Genomic DNA, 14,043 nt, shown 5'->3' on the forward strand with positions numbered 1-14,043 from the left:
CTCTGCTCTATAGAATAAAAAATAATTTAAGAGTATAAAACCGGGCTTTAAACTCAATTCTGAATCCTTAAATCACACATTTGTCTTGCTTGAAGTCGTTTTCTCAATTAGCTTCTGCACAAAACAATGAACTTTTAGTATTTCCCAACACCAGGAGTGACACAAAGCAACAAAAAACTTTTTATATTAAAATGTTACTTCTACTTATTCTTACTATTATTTATTGGCAGACAGTCTGGTCAATGTCTTCAGTGTATTTTTACTATCATATCATGTACATCACAGGATATGTCTCCATGTGTACATTATTCTTTAATCTCATATATGTCATTCCATTATGTTTTTAGAGTCGCCTATTGGCATTTAGTGTATGTTTTATTTAATGTTCACCGCCCTGTCCCTTAAGATGTACCATAACCCTAACTGAATATGTAAATTTTCGAATTTGGGATTTGAAATAAAATAACTTGTATTTTGCTGCCATCTTCTGGAAGAAAATATACTCATATTATGTCTAAATTTCCCAATGGCTACAACGAATTAGTATTGAAACCGCAAAAATGATTCGACCAAAGGATATTATTTTTGCGAGAGTGAATATTTAATTTCATAAAAACAAAAGTGATCACTATAGGGCGAACTGCGACTGCGCAGAATGTCCCTCGTCACCCCCCGTCGTTGTTATTTTGCAAGCGGACGACGCGTAAAAGTAGGTTTTATCGCTTATTTTAATATGTTTTAGCTCGAAATATTTCTTAACGTGCACATCTTCCCGGTTTTTAGTTTCTTAATCTGTTAATCTTCTAAATTTGACAACTTTCTCTAGCGAGCCCGTCAAAAGAGTAAAGGCTTCGACGAGATTAGCAAATGATCCTTGTATATGACCTGAACCTCTAAAAACACAAGTGTTTAGAATATATTTGATGGGATTATTTATTCATATTTATCAACTAAATTACAATATGTGAGTGTGAAGACGTGTTATTATCTGTGAAGGACGTTTGTAGTCGTTGCATCATGTTAGCTAAACATGCTAGCGTTAGCACAGACTTTTGTTTACGTTTCCTGCTTTTACTTAAAAGTGTTTTTTGTTTCCAATAGGTTGTGGATTGAACCCGAATCATGTCTAGCAATGTAAGTACATTTTAATTCGATAAAAAATAGTATATAGATTTAAATAGAGCAGGGGGTTTTGTGCGAATAAAGGATGCAACTGAAGGCATCATATTTTGTTGTTGTTCTCTGGTGTCAGTCAAGGCTTTAGACCTTTTTTTACTTTCTAATAAACCAATGGAAACTTTTGGGTACATTATTTAGTCCAGGGCTGTATTATTATACTCATTGTTTTATGTTTTGTCTATTTTCGTAGGTGTTGTGTGGAGGGGGCCGATGGATTCTCTCTCAGGCAATGGCACGTCAAGCAATGTCTCAATTTCGAGTCCGAACCTTTTCCACGACAAGCCCAGGTGGGCCTAACATTTCCATGTCTCATACAGACTCAGGTGAGGAGACTTTTATTTGAAATGTTGCACTAATAAGTGATTCAACTTTCCACGTGTGTAAGGTTTTAATTATCGTTGTCCCTCCAGGCCCAAGAACAGTTTGGCCAGATGAAAACATGGGACCATTCGGACCTCAGGACCAGCGATTTCAGTTGCCGGGTAATGCCGGCTTCGACTGCCACCTAGATGGACTTGACGGACAAAGAAAAACTCCGATCCACAGAACAGTGCCTGATGTCCTGACGGCTCCCAGCAGCACAGAGAGACTCCAGTTCATACTGGCTCAGTTCGCCGCTGAGTTTCAGGTATGTGATGGATTCAATTTTTGATCAGGGATTGTAACCATCATATTAACTGATAGAAGCTCATTATTACGGTTTATTTTCTTCCTTTTTTTCAACCTTGTTTGCATTCTTAGGGTTGCACAGATCCTTAAAAAGTCATTCAATTCATTATTCTAAGAATAAGGCCTTAATTGGTATTCAAATAATCAAATAATCTTAAATGCATGATAAATAAAATTTTTGTGTCGCTTTGAAATTTCCTAAAAAAAAGTTTCTGCAAAAATACATTTCACTTCAATTTTGTCTATTTTGTTATTAAACTCTGTAAAAATATTCTTTTTTTTAAATACATTTCTTTCACCTATAGATGAACATGTATCAAAACCCAACTTTCCTGTCTTACTCACAGGTTTCAAATGTTAAAGTCCTTCTCTCCAAGATGGAGTAACTCTCTTATCATGACCATGTTTTTAAATGATTACTTTTTAAAGTTCTCCCCCGGTTACGAGAACAGTCTGTTATGACATAACAATGTCACTTTGTTTATACAATGAATACCCTGTAGATGGAGACTTCCGGGATTGATAATGTGCAGTGAGAAACCTTGACGTTTGACCAATCACAGCAGAGATGTTATGGTTATAAACAAGATTTCGTCTTCAGAAAAACTGTGTTTTCAGTGGGCTGCGCTTAAGCACATTTTCTAATGTAAATATTTCAATTAAGAGAGTTTTTGTAAAAACGGACACACACTGATGAGAACAATCGAGGTTCAAGATCCACTCAAGAACACATTATTTGAACTTTAAAGTGAAAATTTGGGTGAACTTGTCCCTAACACTATCTAACAGATGTAGTGTATTATTCCTCTCAATTTTAATTTATTGTTGAGTTGATCTTAAATTAAATGTAGAGTTTTGTAAAAAGTCTTTAATTTTACTGCTTAAGATGGGAATGTTTCATTCGTTTGCAAACAATGACTGAGGAGACAATTGATAGTTCTGATTCCTAACATAGCTTTTTTATACTTTTATGTTATGTTATGTCATGTTTATATATTCTCTTTTGACATTTGATGTCTGGTTTTTCAGGATAAACTTGGGCCTGTGTCAACAAGAGTTCATAAAGCAGAGCAGTACTTTCCTCAGCCCCACACAGACTGTTCTATAAGTCCGTGTCCCGAGCTGCTAAAAAAAGGTAGTTCAAACGACAGAAGCGTGCTTTATCACTCAAGTCGAAAAGTGTTTTAAAAGTAACCTTGTGTGCGTCAGAACTGGAGCTGCTGTTTCCACTGGCACCGAGCGCTGCCGTCACAGTCGTCACGGTGACACACAGAAGTCAGTGCGAGGAGACGGATCAGACCAGCGATCAGCTGCTACACAAAGTGAGCGCAGACACGCGCCACTTTTCTGTTAAATGTTAAGTAAAACACCTGCTTTCTTCTTGCTGCAGTTTGTGAACGGAGCCAAAGAGATGTGTTTCGCTCTGTGGACGGCAGGTTACTGGGCGGACTTCATTGATCCAGCCACTGGAGAAGCTGTGAGTCCACAAATGATTTTGATGGTTGTCGAGCAAAAATTGAGATGCATAGTAAGGGTTCACAATAATCTGGTGATACATATCACTATAAAGGGTAAACTATCCTGCAGAGGGTACAGAAAGTAGTCAGACCCCTTTCAATTTGTCTTTGATTCATTGCAGCCATTCGCTAAAATCATTTAAGTTAATTTATTTTCTTTCTTTTCATCTTGACAGAAAAAAACAGAAATGTAGACATGTTTGCCAAGTTATTAAAAAAGGAAAACTGAAACATCACATCAGTATTAAGCTCAGTATTGAGTAGATGCACCTTTTTGAGCTGGTACAGCCATGACTCTTCTTGAGTTGATGGACAGCCATTTTCAGGTCTCCCCAGAGATGCTGGAATGGGTTTAGGTCAGGGCTCTGGCTGGTCATTCAAGAATGGTCACAGTTGATCAGTCACTCCTTTTTTTATTTTAGCTGTGTGCTTAGGGTCCTTGTCTTGTTGGAAGGTAAACCATTGGACCTGTCTGAGGTCCTGAGCACTCTGGAAAATGTTTTTAGTTCCAGGATATTTTTTACTTTGCCACATTCATCTTTAGCAGTGCCTAGTTTTCTCTACACATGCCTCTTAGAATTGAGGCCAAAGAGTTCCATCTTAGTCTCATCAGACCAGAGAATCTTATTTCTCATATTCTGGGAGTCTTTCAAGTGATTATTTTCGGCCACTCTGCTATAAAGCCCCGATTGGTGGAGGTTTGCGATTGATAGTTGACTTTCGGGAACTTTCTCCATCTCCTCACTGCATCTCTGGAGCTCAGCCACAGTGATCTTTGGTTCTTCTCTACCTCTCTCACTAAGGCAAAAATCTTGACAAATGAGCGATTTATATTCACTTTTATAGTGTAAACACAGCATTCCTCTATAGACGTAATGCACTGTAGGAGCGAGTTGTACTGTACCAAGATGGCCGCCCTGTATACACACCGCTCTAGTGGAGTGGCAGCAGTCGATGCAGTGTCTATGTATATATGTCTATGAGTAGAACCTTCTCGAGGAGGATCGGAAGAAATGGACAACATGTGACTTAAATATGAGTGTCACAGCAAAGGGTCTGAATACTTATGACCAAGTTTTCCTATTTTAATAACTTTGCAACAATTTCTGTTTGTTTCTGTGAAGATAAGGGGGCCAAGTGTTCATTGTACATTAATGAGGAAGAAAATGAACTTAAATGATTTAAGCGAATGGCTGTAATGAAACAAAGAGTGAAAAATCAAAAGGGGTCTGACTACTTTCTGTACCCACTGTATATTGTGATACTGTTGGAACAAGGATGTATTTGTAGTATTGTGCAAGTTCTTGACTGTGCCATAGTAGAATTTACAGACAACATGACTCTTGACAAAGTCGTAACTGCTTTCATCAAAATATGTCCAGACATCAGCTTGAAAAGCTGCTGGAGTCGACTGTGTCCTCTAGTCCTCAGTCGCAGGATTTGATTGTTCCTTTAGCTGTAGAGAATGTAATACATGCTGCCATCTAGTAGCAGGAGGGTTAATTGCAACACATGTATGAACAAAAATGGTGATTATTTGCATGTTAATTGTAAATAAAAAGTATAATTATTTTATGTTCTAAACACATTATTGCAATCTAAAACATAAAAGACGATTAGAAATTGTAATGTAAGTTGAAAACCAGAAAAAAGGTTGCAGTTTTGTCATAAAGAATGGCCGCGATATATTGTGGTATCAATTCCCCTAATGGATACATTTTCAAATTTAGACCTAAAATAAACTATTTTAAACGATCATTGATTTTTGTGTTTTCCTTCCTCAGTTCTTTTCGTCGGCCGGTGATCTGACCCCTCTGCAGAAAGAAGGAGAACTTAGGAATTCGGGCTTTCACATCGAGGCGTCGGGCTCGTGCACGGTGATCCGACACATCCTGAGAGGAACGCCCTTGTTCGTCGGCACAGTTTTCACCAACGCACCCACGCACAGCACAGCCGTCACCAGACTACAGGGACTCGCAAATGAACGAGACGACGAACAGTAGAAATATTTTCAGCTTTATAATAGTATTTTTAAATGTATGGTGACAGAAGCGAGGACTTCATCCGGACTTCAACCCAAATATGGTGCTGAGAGGGACCTCCCTGGTCTTGCTGCTCCTCCTGAGAGCAGTCGCCATATCATTTATTTAGTTTGTTTGGTCATCATGATTATTAAAAAAACAAACTGTGACCTCTTATATTTATGATTTATGGATCTTTTCTGATGCATATATGCACATTGATCTCTCTTTTGGATGTTGCAAAAACAGTGTCAGATTTGGACGGAAGAGATGTTTTAATAAATGTGAACAAAACAATCTGCTGTTGTTCATGATATTAAATGTGTTGACAAACCAACACTAGTTATGATTTATAAATGATACTTTACTTGCATGTATTATAGAAAGATGTCGGTCACCAATTATTAACATTTTTCATTTTACATTGCAGATACACTGTTCTAACACTAGGTGGAGCCATAAACGAATTACGTTGCTTTAAGCAGAATTGTGGGTAAATGAGATGAATTTGCCATATTATGCTGGTTTATTCTGGAATACTCACTACGAAAACATTCCCCAGTCTTTATCTCGTGGTCAATAGTTTAACTACTGACCAACCAACTATTGTATTAATATATATAAATGGAGTAAAGTTAGTACAAATGTATGTTAATTTTTAAAACTGCAAAATCTGGGCTTTGTGATGTCAGTAGCTTCATCTACTTCTACTGCAATTAACCTCCTGTTTTTCTTGGAAAATGAAGTAACAGTTAGATAGAAATACAATAAATTACAAAAACTAAAGATTCCTTTGCCAGATTATAAACTCCCTGTTGCACAAATTCAACAAAATGTATCGACAAAAAGTTATTACAGGCTTGACATTAATGTGCTACAGTAAAAAAAAAAAAAAGCATCTTTATTGAATTGGTGTAAGAAATGTATCAAATTAATTTAAAAATATATATTTCATTTTCTTAATAAGAAAAAAATGACCAGATTTACTACAAATCCTAATATAACAATGAAAACACAAGAAAGTCTACTGATGGTTATTTTAAAGACCTTTTCCGCACCAGACATACACAATTGTGATATTTTATAGCTTGATGAATAGGATTTTAAGGACAACAGAAATCCTAAGGGTCCACCATTGTCCTTGTGGATCTTCTCAAATGAGTCTCAAGGAGTAGATGCTGATGATGAAGCTGAGAGCAGCTGAATGGAGGCACCAGCTCACTCTCCTCCCAAGCGTCGCTGACGAGAACACGGCGTTGCTTTCATTCCTGGGCACCAGCATGTTGCAGATGTTCCCTTCACAGCAGGACGAACACATCTGGAAGCACACGCGACACACTTTAACTTCTTCTCCTTGAATACTTTCAAGGTTATTCCCTTACAAACCTACTTTATATCCATCATCAGTGACGAGGGCGCAGCCCGTGAGCAGACACTCCTCCAGAGCGGAGCAACGTTTGGTGACGGAGACGCTGTCTCCACGGTCGTCCATCATGTGCTGCGTGAAGCAGTAACTGGTATCTGCACGGACACAACCAGACGCTGTTAACTGCAGAGACAGATGTGGAAGAAGTCGACGGCACAGATGGTTACCTCTTGGACAGTAGACATCCGGCGCCCAGCGATTACACTCGTAGTTGTCGGAAGCGTCGTGACATGTGAAACATTTGAAGGCACCCGGGAAAGGAGTCGCTAAAAAAGACAAAATAGAGCAACTTGAATAATTGAGTGTAATGTTCTTGCTACATAAAATCAAATCTACAGTAAACCGTCTACACTGTAGTTAAAATTATTGTGTTTTGAGTTTGTTATCTGTACTGTAATAATTTAAGACTTCTTTCCTATATTGATATAAACCTAAAGTGGGAAACACAACCACAAAGAAACAACATAGTTTTGAGACACATTTTTATTATTATTTCTGGGACCTACAAGTAAATTTTAATGTTTATTTTAACGTTAAATTTTAAGGTTTGAAGAGCAACAGTCTATTGAGCAACATCAGGTAACCAACCAACACCCGACCAAAAGATGAATATTTTTTATAATGAATGCATTTTTATTTACACATAGTTTGATAATCTAATTCAAATAAGTCCAAAAAATAAATTGTTATAACGAACAAAATGAAAATATAACTCTTTTTTTATTGAAATATTTAAAAAAAACAACCTTTCAATATAGAAATGATTAATATTACAAATATAATTCAATGCTTAGTGAAACATCACCATTTCAATAAAAATAAGATACAATAAGAAACCTTTAACTCAATTAGATACAGCCATATTCTTAAACGATTAAATACTTAAATATATATTCTTAAGGTGAATCAAGAAATATGTGTACAAAACAAAATTTGTATCAGGTTTGTAGCACAACGAAGAAAGGGTCAAGGTGACCCGAAGGCCAGAAAACAAACAACGTCAACCACTGCAGGGAGGTCGATCACTTTGACCCACAGACAATGCAAGGAATGCCTCAAACACATTTGTTTTAAGGCCTTTGGGTCACCTTGACCCTTGGATAATACAAGGGATTTTTCTTTTTTTTTAAATCCCAGATAAATATAAAGCACTCCAGACAAAAGCTCAGGTCTCAATAGATTAGGGTTAAAGAGTAAGAATTACCCTTTAAAATAGAAAAATGTTCTGTTTTTCTTCACTAGATTATATAATTTTTCAATTAACTGACATGATTTTGACACTTTAATAAACATACGTAACTGAGACATGTCATTATTATAATTACACATTATTCTTCAAATGCTTTTAAGACATTATGTTTTATTAGTTATGACAGACTTTTATGACGTATAATCACAGTTTCAAATAGAATATTGAGCTTCTCTCTTGAGCTCAAGCGTCGAACATAATAGAGCGATTATATGTTGAAGAGATGATCAGTACTTGAGGGATGCAGGCGGATGATGTCGTTCTCGGTGAAGTCCCTCGACAGGGCCATGTGGGTCAACAGCAGGATCCGGGCCAAAGGCGGCCACGGCTCCATCTCTGGACATCAACTGCCCGCCTCGCTGTGAAAGGATAAACAAGACGTTAATTCAAAATAAGTGTTGGATTATCTTTGGTTAAACTCGTTTGTGTTTTCCTCCCTGCCCCCCTGTTCAGAGTCAGCATCAGCACCACATGCTGTTCATATCCCAGCGCCATCTGAGCCCCGAAATCAATCACTCGTATCCATCTCTTAATGTCTCCGTTACTAAATGTCAGCCCCATTGTTCCGTTCTCTCTCTCTTGCCTCCAACCTTTCAACTGTAACTGCATTTAAATGAATGTAAAAGAAGCCGCAGATTCCTTTATTTACTTCTCAAACATCAGGATGAGGTTTTTCTGAAAATAAAATCAGGGAGAATAAAGTGCGATGAACCAAATTCCAGGTTTAAATATACCCAGGCTCCGTCTCTGTCCCTCTGCTAATATCCTCTCGGCTGAATACATGAATATATTTGCTGCTCCGCCATCTATCCTGGCTATTAACACTGTCACTGAAGATGAAGTTATGCTTCAATTACAAGCACGATTCTGCCTCCTGGGAGTTCAACCCTCGCCTCCATAATGACTTCTCTTTCCTGCCAAGATAAGGGTCATTTATTGTTTTCAGCCCAGTCAGCGAGAGTATTGTCTTTTCTCAGGCTCCATTAGACCTCAACAGCGGGTCCTCCGGGCGGAAATGTCCCCCTTGAGACCCCTATTTCCACGTCCACATGGGCTCCATAGATCTCCTGTTTTTTAAGGGCCACACTGCGTCGGGCCCTTCCTGTCTGATATCAGGCGGCTCTGAACTGATTTGATAAAAGCGTGTGTTTAGTGCTCGGAGTCTTAAAGGCACATGACCTGGTTTCCCCCGCTGAGAGTTTACATAAGATCAGCCTTTCAGGTCTCTATGTTGTCTTTTATCCCGGGGCATCCGGCCGAACGTTAGCTTGTTAATGCTTGTTTTTTTAGCATTATCTACGCCCCAATAAAAACTACCCCCACGCTAGACACATGAGCCAAAATGCACAGTCTGTAGAGGATATAATACGCTCTTAGAAACCATCTCAGATGATCCACACTGTCGTCACCCTACATGGAGCTGTATAATCCACTGTACAACATGTAGTTGATCATAGTGTCATCGTTAGCTAGTCAACCTTGTTTATCAACATTTTCATGTGTAGTTTGATTGAGATTTAAACTCAATATATACTCAGATGACAGCAACTACCATTTGACCAAATTATCAGCTAAACAAAAAGTCAAAGATGGTTTGATTAGATAAAATTAAATGACTGTGCATTTTTAAATAAATATTGTACATGTAGTATAGGCTGTGATTTATTATTGTGTAGCATGTTTATTGTTGTGTTAAACAGCTCTGATGTTATATGTGTAGCGTCCTAAGTGTTGTGCGAATATGGTTAAGAGCAGCAATATGTAAGATTGAAAATATTGTTTCTGGCTTATGTCAGAACAGAGTAACCACACTGTTCTTTATTGCGCTCTTGCCACATAGTACATGTATATTTTTTTTAAAGTATATCAGTACTTTATATGAAACCACTGTCTCTCCTATAAAGCAGTTTAGTGGGCACATGACACACAAATCTCCTTTTACAAGTATTAAAATCTGCTGGATGTTAAAAATATGAAGAGATGAAGACATTAAAATAAATGATTGTACTAGTAGTGATGTAGTATTTCCACCTCAATCATGGCAACCATAAAAAAGCTTTCGATATATATTTTCTCTGGCAACTTCGCTATTTACCTCTAGTACATTCTTTGTTGTAATAAACATTTTCCAAAGAAGGAAAGCATCACTATAATGTCGAAGACACGATCCTTCAAGAACTTCACTACACACATCTTCAACAATTGTATTTTAGACAACTCTGCTACTGTACATTGATGAATCCAAATACTTTGTACAATACAGTTTCTAACTTGTCCTTCTCAGCATTAAAGCAGTAAATCGTATGTTTGTTATTGTTGTTTCTGGCTCCCCCAGTGTCAGACGGTGTAACTGCAATAGAATAAGCATTGTTCATTGTTAATAAAATATAAAAATAAAATGACTAAATGTTAGATCACGCTGACTTATCAGCAACCATGTAAAAATTTTCTTTTCTTCTAGGAAACAATGAAAGCAATAATTAAACCCAAATTTATAATTCATCTTCTACAAGACGCAATAGTATGGATAATCTGTGAACAAGAATTCAACGACTCTAAAATAGATGAGACTGATACAGGTTAAGAGGTTGGCCTCTGATTACACCTATAGTGATGCAACACAAAAAACATCTCAAAGTGCTAGAGTATAACAATATGATGTTTATTTGACTCATTATGTAGGAAAAAACCCTTTTAAGGAGCCTTTATTCCCCCAGATATGATGATGTGTGTAAACCTACAAAAATACCTTGTATTTATTACGTATATATTCAATATGAGTAATCTTTCCTCGAGCATCTCTGTGAGAAATGCGTCACATGATCTGGATAAAACCATCACTCTGTATTTTCTGAACTCGTCTGCACACGAGGAATGCAGCTACTACAACCCAAAATAATCTGTCACCGCTTCACGGCGGAGAATTCTCAGGAGATTTGGGTTCTTGAATTGATGAAGTGCTGTTGCTACTGTATCGTTCCAAATTAAATACTGTCGGCTGAATAGAGAACTTGAGATTAGCCCTCGAACTCTGAGCTATCCCAGAGATGCCGGGTTCAGGTTTGTTCTGAGGAGGGGGCCGAGCGGCGAGGATTAGCGACAACACAGAGGTTTTAAGCCTCATCTCCCTTGACAACGGAGGTAAGGTTTGGAGGGGAGAAGTTGAATGACCCAAGACGGTCATCTGAATGAAAAGTTCTCCTCTTCGTGTCCACAGAAGAAGTCAACATTCTAGATCAGATCACATCTCCAGCCCCTCTTCATATTGACAAATAAAGTAGTTGCTGAGAAACTTTAAATGTAGCTATTAATTGCATAAAGAAATGTATTAAAATAAAACACTATTTTGCCTCGGTGTACACTTGATCTGAACCACGATTTTCTAAGAGTGAAGGTTCGATTGCAGGTGTGGAAACATCATTTCAAACCAGAGATTAGTGCTTCCTCATAGAGTTCAGTTGGAAAGTAACGTCAAGCCAACTTAATGACGCTTGATGAACCTGACTGGACTACTGTAACAGTTTATTTTTGTGTCTAAACAAGAAGGTGCTGTCTCACCTGAAGTTAATACAAAACTCTGCAGCAAGAATTCTGACCTGCTCTAGTAGGAGAACTCACATCCTTAAAACTTTTCACTGGCTGACAGTTTCCTTCAGGATCCATTTTAAAATTCTACTACTTTCAGAGCAATAGATGGTCAGGCTCCTCCTTACATCACTGATCTGATCCAGACTTACACCCCAGCTCGGGCTCTGAGGTCTGGGGATCAGAGTCTACTGATGGTTCCTGAACACACCGGACCAGAGGAGAGAAATCCTTCCAGACTGTTGCTCCTAAGATTTTAAATGATCTTCCTCTCCCTCTGTGTTTGATGATCTACTGACTCCTTCAAGAAACATCTTAAGACATTTTTATTTGTGCAGGCTTTTCCTTGATTTTCTGGAACTGTTGCGTTTGTCTTATGTGTCTTGATCTTTTTAAAGTATGTATTTTAACCGTTTATTGTTTTTGATTGTTAAATCGCTTTGTGATCCAGGTCTAGAAAGGCACTTTACAAATAACCTTTACTTACTTACTGACATCATTTAGGACCTGGGACGTCTGGCACGTCTGAACAGGATTCTTGTTTGGCTCATGAAAAACCGTGAATGTTGAAAGTGATCTTTACTTTATTACCCAATCAGATTGCTTATGAATCAATGAGATTTTTCTCCCCAGAGAAAGCTCATTTTGGTTTATATTTGTGGATCAATTGCAGCAGAAACTGCATATACATTTATGCCCATTTGACAGATTCAAACCATAGCATGTTATCTTGTTAAAACAATACTGTGTTTTATGCATTTTAATTCATGCAAACTATTATTTTTAGTTAGTATATTGTAGACTATGGTGGCTTTTTTTAACTTACTCCTGGGAAGTTTTAATACAAAATGCTTTTATGCTAGTTTTAATTTACCTATAGTTTAGTCGCATCATTTTCCAGACGATAAAAAAACTTTTTTTTCAATATCTTTGTGTGTTTATTATTATTATTATGAGTAACATAAACTAAAGAAAATACCAGTGAGATCAAAGCTTTTTTTGATAATCTACACATTTTCACAAAAAAAGAATGTAATAGTAATTAGAAAATCATCGAGGCAGCAAACATCTTCTGTTATTATGGAAATACAAACATGAATTAAACTATTTACATGATTATAGATTTTTATTGGCTGACATAGCAGTCACTATGCCTTTCAACCATTTCTAGAAACATTCCTAAAATGTAATCAACCATTCTCACCAAAATAAAAAATAAAAAGTTTTTTCTTGTTTGTTGCTGAAAAAAATGAAGAGCCTGATATACATCATTGCAACAACTCCCTGTTTATTTCATCAAGTAAATGATTGAACTTTAAACAGAGAATAATCTAAATTATTTTATATTTTCACCTAATGCTTTATCTCTGTTAATAAATAGAATGTTGATCATACAGAGTATGACCGAGGCTTTCAGCGCACATGATAATATAATGGAGCTGCTTGCTTGATGCAGACCTTTTACTCCATTTTACATCCTATTTAAACTAGATTAAAACAACGATACAAGGTCTACTTCATCACAGTCTATCAAGTCTCTGCCACTCTGACCTTGACCTCCGGCTTTTAATCACTTCATCCCCAAATCCGAGTCGACATGTGTACCAGGTGTAATTAAAATCCCTGCAGGTGTTCCTGAGATATTCACAAGAATGTAAAGGTCACACGCACGAGTGGACAACATGAAACATAAAACGCTGCTGCCCTCGACCGTCACCTGCCTGCAGGCATCAGAACGACCTCGGAGGACTTTGAGGAAGTGGAACAGGATTACCGGCAGGAGACACGACGAGTTCACATGCACAGATGTTTGTTGTCGAGGAAAGAATGAACCAGCTGTTTGAATTTGAAGTAATTTTGTCATCATGAAAGGCAGCAGGTCTGTCTGAGATGCCAGAGGAAGAGATTTAGGCCACCAAGGGTGAAGTCCAGCTGCGTTCCTGCTGCTCATGTCCAGCAGACACGCATGGCGGCGGCTTAACTTCTGCTCCCATTATACACAGAGATGCATGACCACAGCGGGGTCAGGGTCACACTCACTCCTCATGTCTGCCTCACAAGTACAAGACTGAACCACGTTGAACACCTTTTCTTATATTATTCCATCACTATTAGCCACTACTGAAGTAGTATGTCTGAGGGTAATAATAAACTGTTAAATGACTCATTTAAAATCACTATTCAAAACTAATCTGTTAAAACTATTTTCTACACATTTCATTGTTTTTTTCTTTTCATTTCTTACAGATGTTTTAATGTGCTTTGTAGTTTTAAATGTATTTATATGGTGAACTTGAGTTTCTAGTAAGACACCGTTAAATATAATGTATTATTATTATAATTAACAACTGAGCTACGGATTGGATTTGTATATAATATGTGATATATTCTTGTAAT

At 37.4% G+C, this 14,043-nt stretch overlaps 2 protein-coding genes across 2 annotated transcripts; one reads left to right on the forward strand and one right to left on the reverse strand.

Annotated features, from left to right (window-relative positions):
• Positions 1–644: 644 nt before the first annotated feature.
• On the forward strand, positions 645–5,683 carry mmadhca (metabolism of cobalamin associated Da). Its single transcript, XM_087792560.1, has 8 exons — positions 645–709; positions 1,102–1,134; positions 1,370–1,502; positions 1,590–1,807; positions 2,878–2,983; positions 3,058–3,170; positions 3,239–3,325; positions 5,150–5,683. Exons 2-8 carry the CDS (start codon positions 1,123–1,125, stop codon positions 5,366–5,368), a joined length of 888 nt encoding a protein of 295 aa, XP_087648686.1. The 5' UTR covers positions 645–709; positions 1,102–1,122; the 3' UTR covers positions 5,369–5,683.
• Positions 5,684–6,539: 856 nt separating this feature from the next.
• lypd6 (LY6/PLAUR domain containing 6) lies at positions 6,540–8,395 on the reverse strand. The gene is made up of 4 exons (XM_087792375.1): positions 8,296–8,395; positions 6,980–7,078; positions 6,777–6,907; positions 6,540–6,704 (listed from the first exon to the last, which is right to left on the reverse strand). The coding sequence occupies exons 1-4, from the start codon at positions 8,393–8,395 to the stop codon at positions 6,540–6,542; spliced, it is 495 nt and encodes a 164-aa protein (XP_087648501.1).
• Between the last annotated feature and the right edge of the window lie 5,648 nt (positions 8,396–14,043).

The sequence above is a fragment of the Callionymus lyra genome, chromosome 5, assembly GCF_982586985.1.
Source record: "Callionymus lyra chromosome 5, fCalLyr1.hap1.1, whole genome shotgun sequence".
Taxonomy (NCBI): domain Eukaryota; kingdom Metazoa; phylum Chordata; class Actinopteri; order Syngnathiformes; family Callionymidae; genus Callionymus; species Callionymus lyra.

Excerpts from the sequence above, each read along its gene's own strand:
- mmadhca (XM_087792560.1), top strand. Across the intron at positions 1,503-1,589 it reads CATGTCTCATACAGACTCAG|GCCCAAGAACAGTTTGGCCA; the intron begins GTGAGGAGACTT and ends TTGTCCCTCCAG. Across the intron at positions 2,984-3,057 it reads TCCCGAGCTGCTAAAAAAAG|AACTGGAGCTGCTGTTTCCA; the intron begins GTAGTTCAAACG and ends TGTGTGCGTCAG.
- lypd6 (XM_087792375.1), bottom strand. The coding sequence starts at position 8,395 with ATGGAGCCGTGGCCGCCTTTGGCCCGGATCCTGCTGTTGACCCACATG. Across the intron at positions 6,908-6,979 it reads GGATGTCTACTGTCCAAGAG|ATACCAGTTACTGCTTCACG; the intron begins GTAACCATCTGT and ends GTGTCCGTGCAG. Across the intron at positions 6,705-6,776 it reads TCACTGATGATGGATATAAA|ATGTGTTCGTCCTGCTGTGA; the intron begins GTAGGTTTGTAA and ends GTGTGCTTCCAG.